The sequence below is a fragment of the Lepidochelys olivacea genome (assembly GCF_965140295.1).
Source record: "Lepidochelys olivacea isolate rLepOli2 genome assembly, chromosome: 4".
Classification (NCBI taxonomy): domain Eukaryota; kingdom Metazoa; phylum Chordata; order Testudines; family Cheloniidae; genus Lepidochelys; species Lepidochelys olivacea.
The window spans coordinates 114438732-114458468 of NC_140414.1; the positions used below are offsets into that span (position 1 = coordinate 114438732).

A 19737-nucleotide genomic window follows, 5' to 3' on the forward strand; every position below is an offset into this window, starting at 1 on the left:
GCTCCTTGAGTATTCTAGGGTGCATTTCATCAGGCCCTGCCAACTTGAAGACATCTAACTTGTCTAATAATTTTTAACTTGTTCTTTCCCTATTTTAGCCACTGATCCTACCTCATGTTCAGTGGCATTCACCATGTTAGACGTCCAGTCGCTACTAACCTTTTTGCTGAAAACTGAAACAAAAAAGTCATTTAGCACTTCTGCCATTTCCACGTTTTCTGTTATTGTTTTCCCCCACTCATTTACTCAATGAGTAGGCCCTATCCTTGGTCTTCCTCTTGCTTCTAATGTATTTGTAGAATGTTTTCTTGTTACCCTTTATGTCTTTTTTAAGTTTGTTTTAGATAAAAATGTTAATAATAGTAATAATAATATATAATAATGTAGATGGATTAACGTTTCCCTATGTGATTATGAAGGAAAGGCTTGAGAAATAGATGAATAAAACTGAATGCATATTGTCAAAAGCAGGGCTTGCTCAGCAGCCTAGTGACAATGAACATGTTGTTTATTTGACAGAGAGGCAGTGAACTTAACTCCTGACTCACAGAGAAAAACTTGCTTCCCAAATGAAGATGTATGGTTGGTTTTAATGACAGTTGCAAGACATATGGCTATGTTACGCCGCTCTGCTTTAGCATGTAAAGGCACTGCATATATATCTTGTGAGGAACCTGTGATTTCCACCACTGCTTAAGAGCAAACACCTTTCTCACCCTTAAAGAAAAAATATATCTAAGGATGGCCTCAACCAGCTCCACAGCAGTTGAACAAGTCATCTGGCCAAAGAAGCAGATATTGATGCCAGTATGGGAAGAATCTGTTCCTCAGCTTCATAGCTCTGGTTCCTGGTTTAGTTTTGCTCCATATGCTGAACTCACTCAAGTGTTTTACATCTTTCAGTTACGTACGTGTGGCGTACTTTGAAAATTGTAGTAAAACCAGCCTTACTGGAAAACCAGCCTTACTGGAAAACATGCTAAAATACATGTCTGAATAAGGTTCCATTTGACACTGCAGTTTTTGGCAATCTCTCTAGTGCTGCCATTGTTTTCCAGCATAAAGCTCCAGGCGAAAGGGAGGGAATAGGAAATTGTTTAGAGGCATTTGTGCTGTTCTGAATCTTGGGCAGGTTCCTCATGCAGTGGCTACCAACAACAATAGAGCAGACTGTGTCCAGAGGTGCTGAGAGGTGAAGCAGCAACAGGGAATACTAGTCATGGTATTCTTCTTTTTCTCTTCTTAATGTTGCATGGCTGCATTTGTAATCATACTTCTCAGTCTTTTGCTAGTAGGGTCAAATGAACATAAGGGCTGAGAATATCTGTGCTGTGCTTTGGAGGTGGTCTTTGCTGTGGCGTTTGGATTATGCATGATGGAGGTGCTTAGTGGTCAGTGCAGAAAAGTGGCCAAGATTTTCAAAAGTGATTAGTGCTTTTGGGTGCCCAGCTTGAGCCACCTTCAGGGGGCCTGATTTTCAGAGAGCAGGCGCTTAGTGCTTTACGAAACTCACCCCCTTTAAGGTACCTGAGTTTGAGCCCCCCCCAAAACTGAGGCACCCAAAAGCAGAAATCCCTTTTGAAAACTTTGGCCAGTGAGTTTAAAAACAGTAAACAAAAGTACATTTTAATTTCTTAACAAAATGTAATAAACCAAATTTTTTTTCCTGAGGGATGCAAGGGAGGGTGAGGGAGTGGCAGGGGAATGGTATCTTTTGGTTTGCTCTTTGCTGCTCTGTGTTGAACATTTATATTCCAAAGAGGTATTTCTACCTACCCTGAGTGTTTGGGAGGTCCAGCAGCTCATTAGATGTTCACAGTAGCACCATTGCTCAATAGGAAGGATTCATAGGCAAAGTACCCCCCAGGCTATATGTCTGAGAGAAAATGTGGCAAATAGAATCAGAAACTAATTAAACAGACAGCTAAAGCCAGCATAACTTTAAAAAGCTCTAAAACTACCAAAAATGGAAACCTATTCCAGTTATCTGCATTCACAGTGCAGAACAAGTTTGGTAGTATTTAAGATAATTCTCTAGTGCCTGCTATTTTTAGTCCAAGGGTAAGCTTCTGTAAGAGCCTTTCAGCGTTGCATCCCTTTAACCTGGCCTAACAAGCAAAGCCAATAAGCTGTCTGATTTCCATCTTACATGAGGAAGAGAAATAGCTAAAACAAACCATTTGTGGTGAAAATGTTCAGCCTATCTTGTATTAAGAGCTTTTTTCATATAGATTTTTTCAAACATCCCAATATTAAGTGTTGCTTGTCAGAGACCAAAATGTCAAGCTTTGCTGTTTGGAAATTGTAGAAGAACAGATGCAAAGGAAGGATTTTATAGACCCACCCTAATGGAAATGAACATTGCTGTGTTACCACTGGTGACACTGAATCTTTGCAGTTCGAGATATCATTATCAATGTATCTGAAAGAAAAGGGAATGTATTCAGTTTTTCTTTAGGGAAAGAAAGGCAAACATAAGGGGCTTGAGCCTCTTCTCACTTATACCAGACCTGAACTGGTTTAAATCCTCTGACTTCAATGGAGTTACTTTTGGTTTATACTCTTGTAAGAGGGAGGAGACTCCAGTCTAAGATCATGGTAGTTGTAGGACATTGACTTCAGGATCTATGCGCTCCTTCCTGTCCGAGCAGAAAGTAAAGACAATGCAGCTTTAAAACACTCAGCTGATCGTTCTGCATTAACTTGTGGTAGGGTGGAGTGGGGGGTTGTGGTGCAAAACGTCGTTGCAATATATTCAGTTACAAATATTTCTTTCTTCACCTGAAACGGTATGCATTTTTTTTGGCATTGATTTGTAAGATAAAATAGTACCTTCCTTTGTCGTCCTCACTGAGTTTACAAAACATTATTTTATTGCTGCCTAAACATGAGTGAGTCCCAGCCACTCCCTCAGCAGCTGAATGTGCAAGAGTTGTTATGAGTATCTTGCCCTTTGTTTGAAATGTATAGTATTAGAGGTCACGCTGCTTTGGTTAATGTAAGAGCTTCTGGTTAATGTAGGAGCTTCAGCCTTCTGTCTCCCAGGTTTCACTTCAGTGGAGCTGTTCATGTGAGTAAGGGCCCTAACTGAAGATGTTGTGCTGGATTATGAGGGGCTGCATGAGTGTCAAAAGTGTGGCTTGTAAGCTCTTGAAGCCAGATGTTACCCCCACTTTGAAACAGTGGTACAGTTAGAAGAAGGCACAAGTCTCAGTGTATAATGCTCCATCTTGATACAAATGGAGGCCACCTATTATCAACAAGATGTTGTGTGTGTCGTGACCAGTGGTTTGTAAAGATCACATCTCAGTACTAAATATGAAGGCGGATGCAATTTGCTCCATTTCTTGTAAATTAGGCTCATCCCTCAGGCGCTCTACTCTGTTACTTACTCATGTTGACTTCGGTGAGATTACTCCTGGAGAAAAATGCTACTCAGCATGAGTAAGTGTATTAGAATATTGGCTAGCGAGAATATGAACTCATTAAGAATATAGGGTCAGATTCCCCAACTGGTGTAAATTGGTGAAGCTCCATTAAAGCCAATGGAAAGGAACTGATTTACACCAACTGAGGATCTGATCCCTAATTCTATTTCTTTTGGTTTTGTGTAGAAAAAATTAAATAAAAGCCTATGGTACTATTATTTATTTATTTATTTATATATTTTTTTTTTATATTATGGTTGCACCTGTGGACCCCAATCATAAATAGCCCATTGTGTTCGGTACCACACAAATACGTAACAAAAAGACAGCTCCTTCCTTGAGGAACTTAAAATCTAAATTTATACAGTACAGTATTTTAATGCAAGCCTTTAGAGGTCACAATCTTTGTTTTTAAAGAGGCAAATAGAAGAATTTCCCACTTCTCTTTCACCATCTCTCATGATATAGTGACTTGATAAAACATCAGCATCTCTCAGATCTAAGAAATAGGCAAATACAATCTCCATTATGTCCTTCACAGTGAGTGGTGGTGGTCAGGAGCATAGCTTTAAAAGGCTATCAGAGAATGAGCAGTATATTTAATTCTGATAAAGAAATGTAAACATTGAATGCAAGGCATGCAGCCCCTGTGTGATTCACAACATGCACGGCAGCGTTAACACTAAATAGCTCTGTCTCTGCTAGACTGGTGGGAGCAAACTAGCAAGGCATTTTACCTGTTATACTGAACCACATTTAATCAACAGTGTCTATAATGACTAATGAGCTTCAGTATAACTCGAAATCAGAAACCAGCAGACTTACTCCAGAGAAACCCCTGTAACAGAGACCCCTTGCTGTGATTGTTCTGTGTAGTTTGCTATTTAAAATCTCTACCTCCAGTTTATGATTCTATTCACACACACACACCTGTATTAAAAGAACATTAAAGTCATGGCACATGGTGACAAATTGAGGAAATATATAGTTAAGGGTATTATGAGGTGGCTGAGACAGCTAAGCCAATCAGATTGCTTGACTGGTTGAACATTCTGACACCTCTCTTTAGAGAGGAGATGGTGGCTGACTGCACCATTCTGTTACTGCTTTTTGCAGTGAAGGCGTCGTTTAAATATTGTGTAATGTTTATATTTTGATTTAATACAACTTTATAAAATGAGCTGAAAATGGTAAAACACATTTGTGCTTCATGCTACATGAGTACCTGCACCTGACAGCATTACTTTTACTAGTAGTGTCTTTACATTCTGAATTAGAGCTTCATTGTATGATCTTTTTCGGTTTCATTTAAGTGATGATGCCATAATGCAGGTACAAATAGAGGAAACTGTAGGCCGAACCAAAGCCCCTAAAGAGATTTGTAAAGGAAATGCACCATTGTGTATAGGTGTCAAAGGACTTGGTGGGCCAAATTCCCTCCTCATATACCTGAATGCAGCTCCCATTAATTACAAGCCTGTTTAACTTCACAAGAATTGTGCACACGTATCTAAGGACAGAATTTGTCCCCCTGCCTATAATGTGTTTCCCTTGGTCATTCTTGGGTTTAGTCTTATGAAAGCATTTTGTGTTGTGTCTGCATCAAGTCACTTACAGCCAGCCCACGAATATAGAATATGTGCAGTGTGTTGTCAGCCATCCAACTGGATCACAATAAAAAGTTTATGGGAAGCTCCGTTGTGTTAACAATATGCTAATCCATTCATGCTACAGGTTTAAGAGAAACCTAGATATGCTGGCTATTCCTGTGTGAGCAGGACTAAAATCTGTCTGTTTGAAATACCTGTTCAATAGGCCCGCTTGTATAAATTTGATGAAGCTGAACGCATTGACCAGTTAAGCATTCTAAAAATTAGTTAATGAATAAGACACTTTACAAATACTAATTTCTTGGTCAAATTAAATTCAGTTTTTTTAAACAGAAGGCATCAATTCAAAGTGCCTCTCACATTTTGATCTTTAAAAAGAAGCTAAAAAGCATTAGAAAACATTTTTAAATGCCTCTGACAACAAAAAAGGGCTCCACATAGTTGAACCAAAGTTTTAAAAAAATAAAACTTCCTCCTCGTCTGGGAACCTGAGTACTGTGTGTAATTTCACCCCAAAAGGAATTTATTTTTATATAGAGTCATAAATCTCCAGGAAGAGGTGAGGGTTATGATGGAAGTCCTGACATAGCTTTAATTATTGTGAATATAGCAAATGTGACACAACAATAATGAGATGATTATGTTGCAGAAGAAGGGTATATAATGCCACAATAGCACATTTTTATGGAGACATCAGGCATTACCAACAAGAAGAAGGATTGGCATAGATTAAATGTGTGAAATAATCAATGTAAATTAGAGTGAAGTGGTGTTCTTTCCCCCTTAACATACTGCTTAACAGGCAGATATCTGGAGCAAAGCATGCGTTGTGGGTGAGCATTTAAAAATTCCTTGCAACTGCACACAGAATTTAGGATAGGCATGCACCACACTTCAAATAAATAAAGAAATGTGAGCAAACAGACAGTGTTGGAGTATTTGGGCTGAAATGTTATTGGCACTTTCAGCAGAAAACAAGTAAGGGGGAAGAGTCCTACACATCTCTTCGATCTTATTATTGTCTATCCTTCCTGTCTGCTTCCCCCTTTTTTTTTTTTTTTTGTTTAAGATCCTTGGGTCAGGGCCTATTACTGTGAAGCACCTGGAACATTGTTCGGCACTCAGGACCACATCACTCTTATGAATTACAACTGTGGATGGGGGGAGCCATGATACTGTGAGGAAGGAAGCATTCATGGTAGGCACCACATGCCTACATAGAGGAAGTTGCTAAGTTGTGAGCGTAGACGTTGGCCTGGGTAACTTCAGATACTCCCCATTAGTGTGAACTACCCTTTTGCCTCTTGCAGTTTCAGATACTTCGCACAGGCCTGGCTATTCTCCCAGTTTCACCACCTTCATCAGCGTTCCCAGATTCTCTCTCAGCTGTGGTACTCCCTTGCTCAGCTCCCTCACTCATCAACACCCCATGCTTACCCAGACCCCACTTCCTTCACTCAGGGCTGGCCTTACCATGAGGCGAACTGAGGCATATGCCTCAGGTGCCAGACTGGGGTGTGGGGGGGGCCCACAAGGACCAAGAGTGTAGAAAATTGTGTCTGCTGCTGGTGCATATGTATTCTCTCTGCTCTAGATGCACAGAGATGGTGGAGTGCTGTGCTGGAGGAAGGAGGGCACAAGAGACATAACAGGCAGGGAGGAGAAAAGGTGAGAGGGAATAACAGAAAGCAGCAGGAGCTGCAGGGAGAGAGGAGGAGGAGCCTCTAATGTACCTCTCTAGCACCCCCAGAAACCTGGACTGATTAACACCAGCTTCTCAGGGAGCTTCCTGTTTCCTGCTGCTTCCCTGAACCCACTTGAGGAGACCAGGCAGTCAACTGAAGTAGTAGGAGCCAGTTAGGCCCTTAAGACATTGATATCTTTCCTCGCTCAGGCCCTGCTACCAGCCTGCTTATTTGTCCCCTTCAATTAAGTGTTGAGAGCCACTATAGATGGCACAGAACAGCAGGCATGAGTGAAAGAAGAAAACGCCCCTCTGGGGCAGCATTCAGAAAAAGAAAGAAAGCAAAGGAAGCTTTTCTATCTAAGCAGGAAGGTGCTCTCCTGAGATACATGGACACAAATGTTCACCGTGAGCCTTCCGGCCCCAGTGATGAGTGGTGAGAAGATGCCTGATCTTCCAGTTATTCAGAGTGCAGGTGATCTGGCAGCTCCTGCAGCATCCATATCTCCATCTCAAAGGGATGTAACCATGCACATTCCTGAAGAAAAGTGTAGATCAGAGAAGAGTGTGATACAGGAACAAGAAACAGCTGCTGCTGAGTTTAGTTCCTTAAGTCTAGATGATCCAGGACTGTGGACCCACTTGAGCAGTAGCCTGAGGGATTTCCTTGTACTGCATGGGCCACAGCAAGAGAAAAACGTCATGTTCCCCAAAGACCATGAAAATAGAAGTTTCCATCCAATATATTACTGGCGTGAAATCCTCAATGCTGACAAAGTGGAGAGGCCATGGCTTATGAACTCAAAAACCCAGAATGCTGCATACTGTTTTTGTTGTAAACTCTTCCAGTCTAATGTTCCAGCCACATTGGGTTCTACAGGAACAAAGGACTGGAAAAATCTGGCTAGAAATCTGGCATGCCATGAGAAGGCAGAAAATCACCAGAGAGCATTCCATAGGTGGAAAGAGCTTGAGATGAGACTAAGGTTAAAGGCCACCATAGATGATCAGCGTCAAGAGAAGACTGCATTAGAGTCTCTTTACTGGCAAAATGTTCTGAAAAGGCTCATTGCCATTGTGAGAATGCTTGCTACCCAAAACCTAGCACTGCGTGGCACTTCAGATCAGCTGTATGTGCCAAACAATGGAAACTTCCTTAAAATTGTGGAGCTGATGGCTGAGTTTGATGCTGTACTTGAGGAGCATCTAAGAAGAATCACCACCCAAGAAATGTACACGCACCGCTACCTTGGAAAAACAATTCAAAATTAGATCATACAGTTATTGGCAACAAAAGTCAAACAGAAGATTGTGGCAGATCTGAAGTCAGTAAGATATTACTCTGTTAGTCTGGACTGCACACCTGACATCAGCCATACGGAACAAATTACTTTAATGGTGCGTTTTGTAACAACAACAGAACCTAGTGAAAATGTCCCTGCAATGGTGACTGTCAGAGAGCATTTTCTAGAATGTATTGACATTGATGATACCACAGAAGCTGGTATGACAAATGTGCTTCTGAAAAAGCTGGAAGATATGGGAATTACGATAGCTGACATGAGAGGTCAGGTCAGGGCTACGATAATGGTGCCAACATGAGAGGAAAGAACGGAGGAGTGCAGACACGGATCCGAGAGTTAAACCCTCGAGCTTTTTTTGTCCCATGCGGTTCTCGTTCATTGAACTTGGTGGTCAGAGATGCAGCATCAGCTTCTAGTGAGGCTGCTGAATTTTTTAATGTAATTCAAAGCACCTATATATTTTTATCTGCATCTGCTCATCAATGGCAAATTTTGAAGCAACATCTGGGAACATCCTCTCTGACACTGAAACCACTGAGTGCCACACGATGGGAAAGTCGAGTGGAGGCGATAAAGCCTATCAGACACCAAATTGGGAAGATAGATGATGCCATAGTTGCCATTATGGAGGATAATACTATGACAGGAACTGTTCATGGGAGAACAGTGGCAGAGGGAAATGGAATCACCAGAAACATACATAACTTCAAATATCTGTGTGGCTTAGTGTTGTGGCAATATGACATGCTGTTTGAAATAAATGTTGTAAGCAGGAGACTCCAAGGTGTTGACCTTGATATATCTGGAGCAATGGAAAAACTGGACAAAGCAAAGTCTTACCATCTCACCGGTCAGATGAGGGATTTCAAAATGTTCTGAAGAGTACACAGAAGTTGGCAGAGGAACTTCATACTGAAGATGTTTTCCCACTCATTCAAGAATACAAGAGTCACCGAAGAAGAAGACATTTTGATTATGAGGCACGGGATAATCCCATAAGAGACCCCAAACAACAATTCAAAGTTGAATTTCTTTAACCAGGTGCTAGATTGTGCAATGCAGTCAGTTGAACGTTTCACGCAGCTCAAGGAACCCAGCAGTATATTTGGGATGTTGTATGATATTCCAGAACTCCTCACTACACCTGAAGAAGACCTTTACCAACAATGCAGAGCACTAGAGACAGTGTTAACACATGATGACATGCAATCCTGATGCGAGTGATTTAGGTGATGAACTGAAAGCCCTTTCAAGATACATTTCAGCAGTATCAACTCCAAAGGCTGTTCTGGAATATATGTGCACAAATAAGATGACCACCGTTTTTCCAAATGGTTTTGTTGCTCTGTGCATACTTCTAACACTTCCTGTAACAGTTGCCAGTGGAGAATGCAGCTTCTCCAAGCTGAAGTTAATAAAAACACATCTACGCTCCACAATGACGCAGGAGAGGATGGTCGGCCTTGTAACCATCTCAATAGAACATGAGCTGGCCCAGACTGTGGACCTTCAGGAAGCAGTTCAAATCTTTGCAACCAAGAAGGCACGGAAAGCACCACTTTGATTATTCAAACAGATAAAAATGCCAGTGTTTACTATGCAGACAAGAAAAGTTACATTTGCTGTTCAGGCATTTGAAAGTTAAGTGTTACTTAAAATTTTTGAACAAGGCATTTTAAGTTGTAAGTTCTCCTTAATTGGGGTAGGTAGCAGAGCAGTACCATGAGAGGAGTAGAACAGGAAGAAGGCAGAATTGAGACCTTTCAAAGTTTTGGCCCAAGCGATGTTGTGGGCTGGCCCTGCCTTCACTCACACATTCAACATGCTGCATGCTACACTCACTCACATTAATACAGGCGGCCAGTCCCTCCTCTGAAAAAAGGAAAACTCCCTCTCACCTTTCCTGTACCACTCTTGATTAGATTTATCTCCCTCCATCAGCCCCTGCCATTGTCCTCCATTCTCTCTCTGCCAAGGAGAGGTGGGCAGAGCCTTGCATTTGAATGGCAGGGCTCTTGTGCGCCACAACGGGAGATGCTGAGAACATTCCTAGTTTCCACTTGTATTGCAGTTCTACATTTCTGGACGTGGACTTGACAGAGCTTTTGCCATGAGAGGTCATAATGTAGCATGTTGTATTTCTTGTCTCTGCAGAGCAGGAGATAGTTCCACTAGGTGTCTCGGCACTGTAAAAATGCAGTTAATATGTTAATGATAAGATATCTGGTAATGCTTTTATAGTGTCAAGTTCCTTACACGTTTAAACATCCCTCTGGTGAGCCCAGACCAGTACAAAACATACGTAATGCATTTATTTAGTAATCAGCAAATTACCTTATGTAGTCAGTAAATGTTGAAGCCTGAACTGCTGCTAAGATCATTTGCTTTCAGATGTTTTCTCAATATTGTGCTGAGCATCGAGTATAAATTGAATAGAGTGACCTTTTGATAGTGAGTCAAATTGACTGCATTTCCAAAGATTCTGTGGTTTCAATTACCATAAATTTTTGATATTGGGTCCACAGCCACGGCATTGGCTCCAGCATAATAATATCTTATCATTGGTCCTCTTAACACAGTCAGCAGAATTATAGCTTGTTCTCTGTGTTTTTGTTGTAGGTTTGTTTTGTCTTCTGTTTTGTTTGTTTTTTTGTTGCTCAGAATCGAAGCTTACTGTCAAGGAGAGGAAAGATATTCAGGTTATACAAATGAAATCTAATTATTAAGTGGCTTGCAAAATGTGAATGATTTTTGGTCGAAAGATGTAAAATGTGTCACAGGGTGCTAGCTGGGATCCTGAGTTTGTGAGATGGATAAGTCAATTAGTAGCTCCTCAGTTTGTTAGAAACTTAATTGTCAGTCTGTAATGGAAACTTCTGAACTGCAACAACTCATTAGAAGCAATCAAATGTGTCTTTTTGTAGAAGAATATTTAGAGGACTTGTTTAAAATGCCATCTTTGAGTATAGTATAGAAGCTAAACTTTACACCTGGAAAGAAGTTTCATATTAAGGGGAAGTGAGGAAAGATCCTATCTGAATATAGCCTGTACCTGTGGTTTTCAGCTGACATCTTTTGCCTATATGAGAGATTTGGTAATGCTTTTACAAAGTCAGGTTCATTACAAGTTTAAGTGTTTCTCTGGTGAACTCCAGCCAGTACAGAATGAATATATGTATGTACAGCTAATACTTGACTACCTGATTGGCATGTGCACAAATCACAGGTTTTTTGCATACAACTTTGCTGTGAAAAATTACAGGCACAATTTAAGAGCCTGAGTGAAGATCCCTTTGAAAATATGTCACTTTCTCTTCAATTGTGCATAGTGCATTACTATTTCTTGTGGGCAGCAGTAAAGTGCTATAATGTCCTATAATGCGCTATATCTTCCTATCAGAAAGAAGATAGGTTGGGAGAAGATACTAAAAATGGATGCAGGGATTATTTGGGAGGTTGCAGATGACATGCTGGCTGTATGAATATTTATTTATTTATTTATTACTATTACTGTTGATTTGCTAAGTAGTGCCACTCTGTTCGGCGCTATTAGACAAGAAATGAAAATGGCCATTGTCCTGAGGAGTGTACAATTTAAAAGACAAAGGTGGAGAACATGATGCACTGAATAGCTGACTTACTCACTTTTTGTTGGCAAAGCAGAAGTACTCTAAATGAGTACTAGATACCCCCTACATGGCTCTGAGCAGAGGTGATGCGTGGAGAGGGCGTGCGGGGTCACATGTATCCCCACCCCAGATTTGCTGCTTGGCTTGTACTGAGCATACTCACACAGACTAAGCATGCTCAGTAACATTGCTGAAGCCGGGTGTCCACACTCTGCCCTCCCACTATTGGCACGCATGGGTCGTCCTGGCTCTGAGCTAGACTGGAACAAAGGGACTGCTCTCTCCATTTAGCCCCAGGGATGGAGTGCAATCCATCACAGAGAGGTAGGGAGAAGGCAGAGCTATGCTTTCATCCCCACTGAACAGCAACGTGTAGAGCTTGCTCGTTGCACTGGGGAGACCAGGCTGCTCACTCCTAAAGGGGAGCTGCAGCTACATGGCACAATCTGGCCCTTTGTATTTAAAATAACTATACTTATGCTAAGGTCTTGGGTTTAGGTGCCTAATTGCCCCTTTGTCAAAATGTAGTTCCTCTAAACTCCTGTTGAGCTGCTGCCTAAATTCTGCAAGTGTCTGAATTTCCTAGGCTCCTAAATTTCTGTTGGTGGGCATGTACCCCACCCCCTAAATCCTGACACTGCCAAGCAGCTTGGTACCTAAGGCCTGGCAGGATCTTCAAGCTAGGCATTCCCCCATCTATCTCGCCTGTGGGGCCCCATCTGGCATGCTCAGAAGCCACCTCTCAGATCAAGCCTTGCACAAAACAAAGCCCTTTTATACTCTATGGTCCAGTGGTTAGAGCACTCACCTTGTGGGTGAGAGACATGAGTTCAAATCCTCACTTTGCCTGATTCAGAGCAAGGACTTGAACCCAGCTCTTTCATCTCCCCAGTGAGTGCCCTAACTACCAGGCTATAGGGTATCCTGAGGTGCATTTCTCTCAATCTCTTCTATTAAAGCCATCCCACTTTGTATGACATATGTCAATCTTCATTGGACCAGAGAGCGTGAGAGTGATTTTACTAGCTGGTGATTCAGGTGCCCAGCTGAGAGGTGGGAGACCTGGGTTCAGGTAACTGCTATTCTCAGGCGGATTGGGGATTTGAACCCAGGTCTCCTGCATCTTGGGTGAGCACATCACCATCTTCCCTTGGTGCGTGTTTGTTGCAAGGAAGTGCTGACCTGGTTTAGGTAACAAACGTCAGGAGATGGGTGACAGCTGTGAATCCTAAGTAAGGGAGGTGCCTCCCTCCAGTTAGGCACCTGACTCCCTTGGAAGGGCAGGACATAGGCCACACCCCAATCCTCGGTATTTGCTAGTGGCTACTTGAGGCAGCTCCCCGAGCCCCCTCTCAATTTGCTGGCTTTGGGGAATCCAACCCTTAGGTGCCTGACTCTTCTCATGTGTTGGATGAAGAGCTTGGTTGCCTAGCTGAGGGCTGTGATTCCCCCTGGGTGGTAGGGCACCTAAGTGTTAGACGCTGTAATGCTGAGTGTAACTCCCCTTTGTGGCCTTGGGTGGTGTGTGAGAAAGCTCCAAAGGCATCTTACTACAGGCAGGCCCAATGCCTCCAGAAAGCCAGTGGGAGTAAGGCTGTTGAACGAGTACTAGAATAGGCGTGGCAGATACTCCCCATCCTGTATATAAGAGAGGCTGTATGGGCTGTTTCAGGCTGCCTGACCAGGAAGTGTCTAGTGCCACTGTCAACACTAGATTCAGACAGTACTTTTTCTTCGGTGAATGCAAGGAGTCGGATTGTGCCTGTCTCCTTCATAAAGAGGGGAAGGCCTCTTGCTTCCCTGCCATACGAAAGCACACCTGCACAAAGACAAGGGTAATTAAGCCCTAAATTTCTTCTACATACAAAGGAACCTGGCTGAAATCTTCTCCTAGTGGGACTCCATTTTGTTTTTAAAGATAATTGATAGCTCTGAACTTATGCATTTCAATTATAAGAATGTCTTTTGGGGACTAGAGTAACAGACGCGTTGGAAACTTGCTAATGCTAGGGCATCATGTGGATTTTTTACTGTAAATCACTGAAAAAAGTTTATGTTCATAAAATAAAACAATCCAAATGTAAAATAAAAATAAACCCCCTTTCTGAACAGATGCTATCAGGGATTGATAAATGAAGACAGTGTCGTTTACCTCTAGTTACTGATTCTATTCTGGCCTAGGGCATAAGGATTCTTGGGGCTGAGAAATCTGGGTTGTGCTCCATCCCTTTCAATTGACTCCTGTGGTGTCCAGAGACAAATCAGAAAACCTGTTTGGGCCTCAGTTTTCATATATGCAAGTGAGGGCAATAATATCCTCCTCACAAGGCAGTTGTGAAGATTAAGGGTAAATTTTCCAAAAACACCTCTTAGGCGCCAAAATCCCATTGAAAGTCATTAATGTGTGTTTTGGAAAATTTTGCCCTCATACCTTAATATGTGTAGAGCATTGTGAGATTCTCAGCGGGCAGGTGCTATAAAAAAACATTTAATTATTAGATTATTATTTAGTAATTGTGCTACTGGACTTCTAATCTCTCAGGCCACTAAACAACTGTAAGAAATGAGTTGATGTGTTGAAATGACCGTTCCCAGCGGCTCTAGGTTTGCTGCTATCTGATGCAAACTATTCTTACCAGCCTCCTTTACCCACACAAATAGTTATCTTACATTTCCCTGCCCCAAGTTTCCCCCTACTTTATTCTGCCTGGCTGGTGGAGCTGGCTCTCCTGGTGATTAGGAGTTTATTCTACAACACATTTGTTACTTGTTGGCAGTCTCATTATAGAGGCCACAGACTCAGTGAGATAGGCACCTGAGCTCTCCCTTTATTCCTGGAGATGGCTCCTCCAGGAGAGATACCTAGGTGGTGTGGTGCAGTTGCACTTTCTTCTTCCTGAAAAGAGGATCCCAGTCTCCACGGATGTCATCAGCAGTGATATCATCAGACTGCATTTAAAAACGGCTGCCATCACCATCAACCCCACATCACAAGTCCCTAAACATACAGGACATAAACTAGTCCCAGCTAGTGTAAATCGGTATCACTCTATTGTAGTTGGTAACGCTATGCAGTTTTACACCGCATGTGGATCTAGCCCATTATTTTAAAGAATTTTTTTCCAGTGCTAGTAGTAACTCCACCACATTGTCCTTTGGTTCTTTTTCTATCATGGTATGTGAAGCTTGATCTTACTGTAGTCAATAATAATCATACCTACCTCTTGCATAGCACTTCTCATTCATACACATCAAAGTGCTCTGACCTCAGATACTAAAATCAGCTAGTGAATGATTACGGTGCCCCAAAGTTTCCTCCAGACTGATCATTTGGATGATGAGAAGGGGCTTCTTTTTTGCCTACCTAGAGTCCTATTGAAAGATTAAGGGCTTAATTTGACATTAATCCACAGCCATGAGTTGGGAGCAGTGAGGAGTTGCTGTGCCCCAGCAGACAGTCCCGGAGTCAACTGGTGTAAATTGTTGTAATGTAGCTATTGGGTGCAGCATGCACATATCTTTGTGGCTAAAAACCTCTGCTCCCAAGGTGCCTCTTTCCATTGGAAGCATTGACAAAGGACAGTCCTTAACCTCAGAGGTGTTCAAGGACTGCCGCTGTGAGTCGCTGTTACACAGGCGGTGTAAGGTGGAGAAGACTCCATGCTTCTTGGCTCCCGCATCGTGTTGCACACCTGTAGGGGCCAGACATGTTCTGGTCCTAATCTGTTTTTAGCAAACGATCTTTTAGCAAAACATCAAGCATGTGTGACAAAGCAGCACATAACTGTCCTGGTAGTAAATGCGTTTAAAAAGTCACAGTAATCGGCAGGATCTAGTCATTGCAATGTGTTTTCACAAAGTCCCTATTTACATATATTTGTAATCCCATACAAGGTATCCTCCCACTTCATCTTCCATACAGACATCCATTCAGGTAATTCTTGGCAGTTATCAGCTTCTTATTTAGATTGAAGCCAGTACAAATTTAGTGTCACTGTGTTTGGAATTTATGGGTTCAATTCACTGAGCTGCTGAGTGCCTCCTATAACCTGCTGAAAATCCTCAGTTCCCACTGACCTCAATGGGAGTTAGGGGTGCTCAGTGCTTTGCAGATGGTACTCAGCAACTCACAGGTTCAGGCTCTGTGAGATTAGAAGGCTGGATGCCAGTACAGAAAATGACCCTCATAAGTGGGAAGGCTAAAATGGTGGAATTTACTGCATTTAGCTGTTGCATAGCTTCTCCCTAGTGCTGTCAACACTAAGACTCAGACTGTGATAGTGAACCAGAGTTGCCACTTTTGTGATTATTACTCAGACATTCGTCTGCTATACCATCTTACTCTCCCCAACTCCTCTCCTCCCCCAGCACAGTTCCTGCTGTATCTAATAAATATATTTCTATATAAACAGTAATTTAGGACCATTAGGAACAATAGCATAGTTAAAGCTTTTAAAGGTTATCTTGCAATGTCATTTTACTGACTAATGTGTTCCTGCTGCCATGTCGTTTGTGAACAGACATGTGTTAGCCAGCTAGTGTGCTTCATCTGTGGTGACTTTGATTTATTTGCTCTGTAAATTGGGACTGAAGCAATAATGGAAAGTGACATTAATTGTTTAACAGAGTCCTCTTTGTCACATCCTTTGCTTTCTCTAGGGTGTTCGATTGTTGAAACTTGTACAAAACTAATTGAAATTGCTATGATGAGGAGCAGTGTCCACTCAACTTTCTGTTCTTGAATGTCAGTGCACTTGAATGTCTGTTTAAAGCACAAAGGCAAAGCAGCTAACAGCAAATATCAGGGTTTCTCCTGGCATTATATTATTGAAGGAGGCATTCCAGGTCAGCAATAGTAACACTTAGGGCTCTGCTGTGGGTTTGGTAGGCAATGTGCACAGAGAGGAGGTGGAAAGGGCTGGAGGTGCACCATACCAGCAAAATTTCCAGAGGCATTCTCCTTGCAGAGCTAGTGGTCAACCGGGCAGAATACCTCTGGGGTCACTTGGGGCAATGTGCTTAGGAGTGGCTTTTACATCTTCTTTTTGGACTTTAAACGTGTAGTCTATCTCCTACAGAATGTAATATATGTCTGCTATAAATTTCTATTGGTAGATTTAAATATTCAATGAAAAGGATATTATTCTATTAGGTTGCATAGAGTTGTTATGGAAAAAGGCTGCCTTATATACCAGAATTTGGACTTAAATTTTGCTTGTTTATATCAACAATGCAACTAAGACAACCCAAGTTAGAGCAAGATTCTCTTTAAAAAATTGGCTTCCATCTCTTCTCCCCACCCCCTTCACCTCAAAACACAACTCTGATAAACTGGTGAATTATGCTTATAGTTCTTCCCATGATTCTGCTGTTTTGCTTAAGATGTGGTCATTTATGTTGTTATGCTGGGAACCATTAGATGGCACTGTTAAACACAGATTTGCAAGTTCTTTTTGTCTGAATGGGAACATTGTTCAGTCTTTGAATAAACACTTGTCTTGTTAGTTTCGTGATATTGTTTCTTTTTGAGGAGCAGCTGCAAGCAATAAGAGAGTTTTCTCACTGCCTTAATCTTTCTAACTAGAGTAGAGTCTTAGATCAGATCTGCTCTCTGAAAACTGGGCATTGGTATTTTGGCTGAGCTTCCTGAAAGAGGGAATTGCCTCAGTGCTGTTTGACCACCTCTGTTCAAGGCCCGGTGCATTTAGTGTGAATAAAAAAGTTACACTAAGAAAATACCCAAACTCCACATCACTGATTTCTCCTCCAACACTTAACTGGCAAGACCCCAGTGTTTGCTAGTAGTTGGCTGAGGGATGACAATATTTTGTTGTTAGATTATTCAATTTACACTCTGTATAGAGAAACTTATTTTTAAGGTCTCATTGGTATTTTATCTTGCAATCTTTGTCCATTCCTTGATCTTCTAAACTGTGAGAACTTTAAAAAAATGTTTAGTCAAATTTCTCTGACAAGGTGTATGTTGGGGGCCGGTCCAACTTCCATTAATGTCAATGGATAGACTACCAATGACTTTAATGAGATTTGGATCAGGCTCCTGAAGTAAATGGGAGTCTTTTCATTGACTTTAATGGGAGTGAGATCAGAGTCCAAATAATAAATGATTGATATGACAAATCTCCCTAAAATTAATATATAAAGTTTTTATTTGCTGGGAAACCTTGTTTTCCAAATATACTATTCTATAGATAGATAGATAGATAATTGAGAATGTAGTGCATTAAACTATAAGGAATTTAAATGTATTTGATTTGACACAAACAAGTCCTGTTACTGAAATAAGATATCTAATATAAATTCACATTACCGTCACATCTGATGAGGAATTAATCTACTTTTTATAATTGCAGACTGAATTAGATAAACGTATACAATAGTCTCATTGAGCACTCAAACTACATAACTGGGAAGGACAACTTCAAAGGCAACCTGCATAATACAGTTATTTTAAAAGAACCCAAAGAATCTATCAATAATGTGAGCGCTGATTGAGAACAGAAACTTGTGTATTTGTTTTTGGACCAAGATTTTTTTAGGAGGTGAGGGGTGACACAAGATTGCATACATGATCAAGACTTGCCTAATTTCTCAAGGAATACATTTTGGTGTTCTGATTAGCTGTCTTATTCTGTGATTCTTGTAATTTTGTCAGGTCAATTAACTGGAGTTCAGTGCTAGAGAGAGAGAAAGAAAGAGACAGCCGGGGCAGTGCTAGCTTCATTAGATGTCAGTTGCTTAGGTACATTCTGTAATACAATCTGTGCATGATCATTTAACCGTAGTTGTTTACATTGGATTAAAAAAAAATCTAAGGAAGAAAGTAAATTGGAACAATACACTGCAATTGCAAACAGATTTCTCCCGCCAAATGCGGAAATGGATAATTTCATTGCCAAAAATTATATTTTATGAGACTCGATTGCAGGTTGCTATTGCAAAGACAAGTTTTAGACAAAGTTTTTACTTTTTCCTATAGAGATTCACCATTTTATTTCTCCCATCTCTCTTACATCTGTCTCTCTTTCTCTCTCTTTTTTTTTTTTTGTCATATAGAAGATAGATGAAGAGAATGAAGCAAACTTGCTAGCAGTTCTCACTGAGACACTGGACAGTATCCCTGTGGATGAGGATGGATTGCCTTCATTTGATGCACTGACAGATGGAGATGTGACGAACGAAAATGATGCTAGCCCTTCACCAATGCCAGACGGCACCCCTCCGACTCAGGAGGCAGAAGAGCCGTCTCTAGTAAGAACCCTTCCTACTGTTTAACAGGAATTGGATGTGCCTCTGGCTACCCGCTGCATGGGTATGATGTAGTCACAGTAAGGTCTGGACTTTTCATTTAGACTGAAACCAAAGGAAAATCAAGTCAAATACTAAAACTTGCCTAGAGGAGAGGGGGGCAAACCCCAGGATAAATGTTAAGAACTTCTATTGAAAAAATGTGTTGAAGAGAGAAGTTTTAATTTGAGATTCTTGTTCTAGAGACTGACACTTTTGGTTATCATTGCATTCACATCAGTAACCGTAATGTTTTTAATTCCCATTTCCTTTCTTTGGGCTCTGTTTGTATGTAGAGACTTCACTTCTGATAATGGGTAAAGAGATCCCCGTTAATGCGGGCTGGATTTGACACTAGCTGACATGCCTTTAACAATGACTTGACCAGTAAGCACTAGCATAGTGCTAATAGGGGTGGGGTGTCAAAGGCAGACTGTCTGCCTTTAGCTTTCTTCCCTTCTGCAAACGGTAGCATCACACCTGCTTCCCAAGCATCCTGCTGTTGTGCAAGTTGTGTAACCTCATGGATAGTCAATTTTTAATCTCTCTCACTCGAAGGGTATGCTGCATTTGGAGGTGTGATGCAGCACAGGTTGCAATCGCCATGCTAGCTATTTAGCTAGTGTAGCTAATAATAGCAGTGAAGTTGCATCAGCTTGGGCTTCAGTGTGAGCGTGCAATGCGAGTATGTTTCTAGGACCCCCAGTGCCCTTGTACAGCCTGAGATGAAGCCCATGCTGCCATGACTTCCTTGCTATTTTTAGCCAGACTAACTAG

At 41.5% G+C, this 19737-nt stretch overlaps 1 protein-coding gene across 3 annotated transcripts in view; it reads left to right on the top strand.

The window, feature by feature from the left end:
• Positions 1 to 19737, top strand: part of PPARGC1A (PPARG coactivator 1 alpha) — a 502323-nt gene that overhangs the window by 448534 nt on the left and 34052 nt on the right. For 2 of the 3 annotated variants that reach the window (XM_084626598.1, XM_084626599.1), the window contains exon 3: positions 18730 to 18924. In XM_084626598.1, the coding sequence (XP_084482724.1) occupies positions 18730 to 18924 (195 nt within the window). Of the gene's footprint in view, positions 1 to 18729; positions 18986 to 19737 lie in introns of those variants that run through there. The other variant, XM_084626600.1, reaches the window with a different exon arrangement.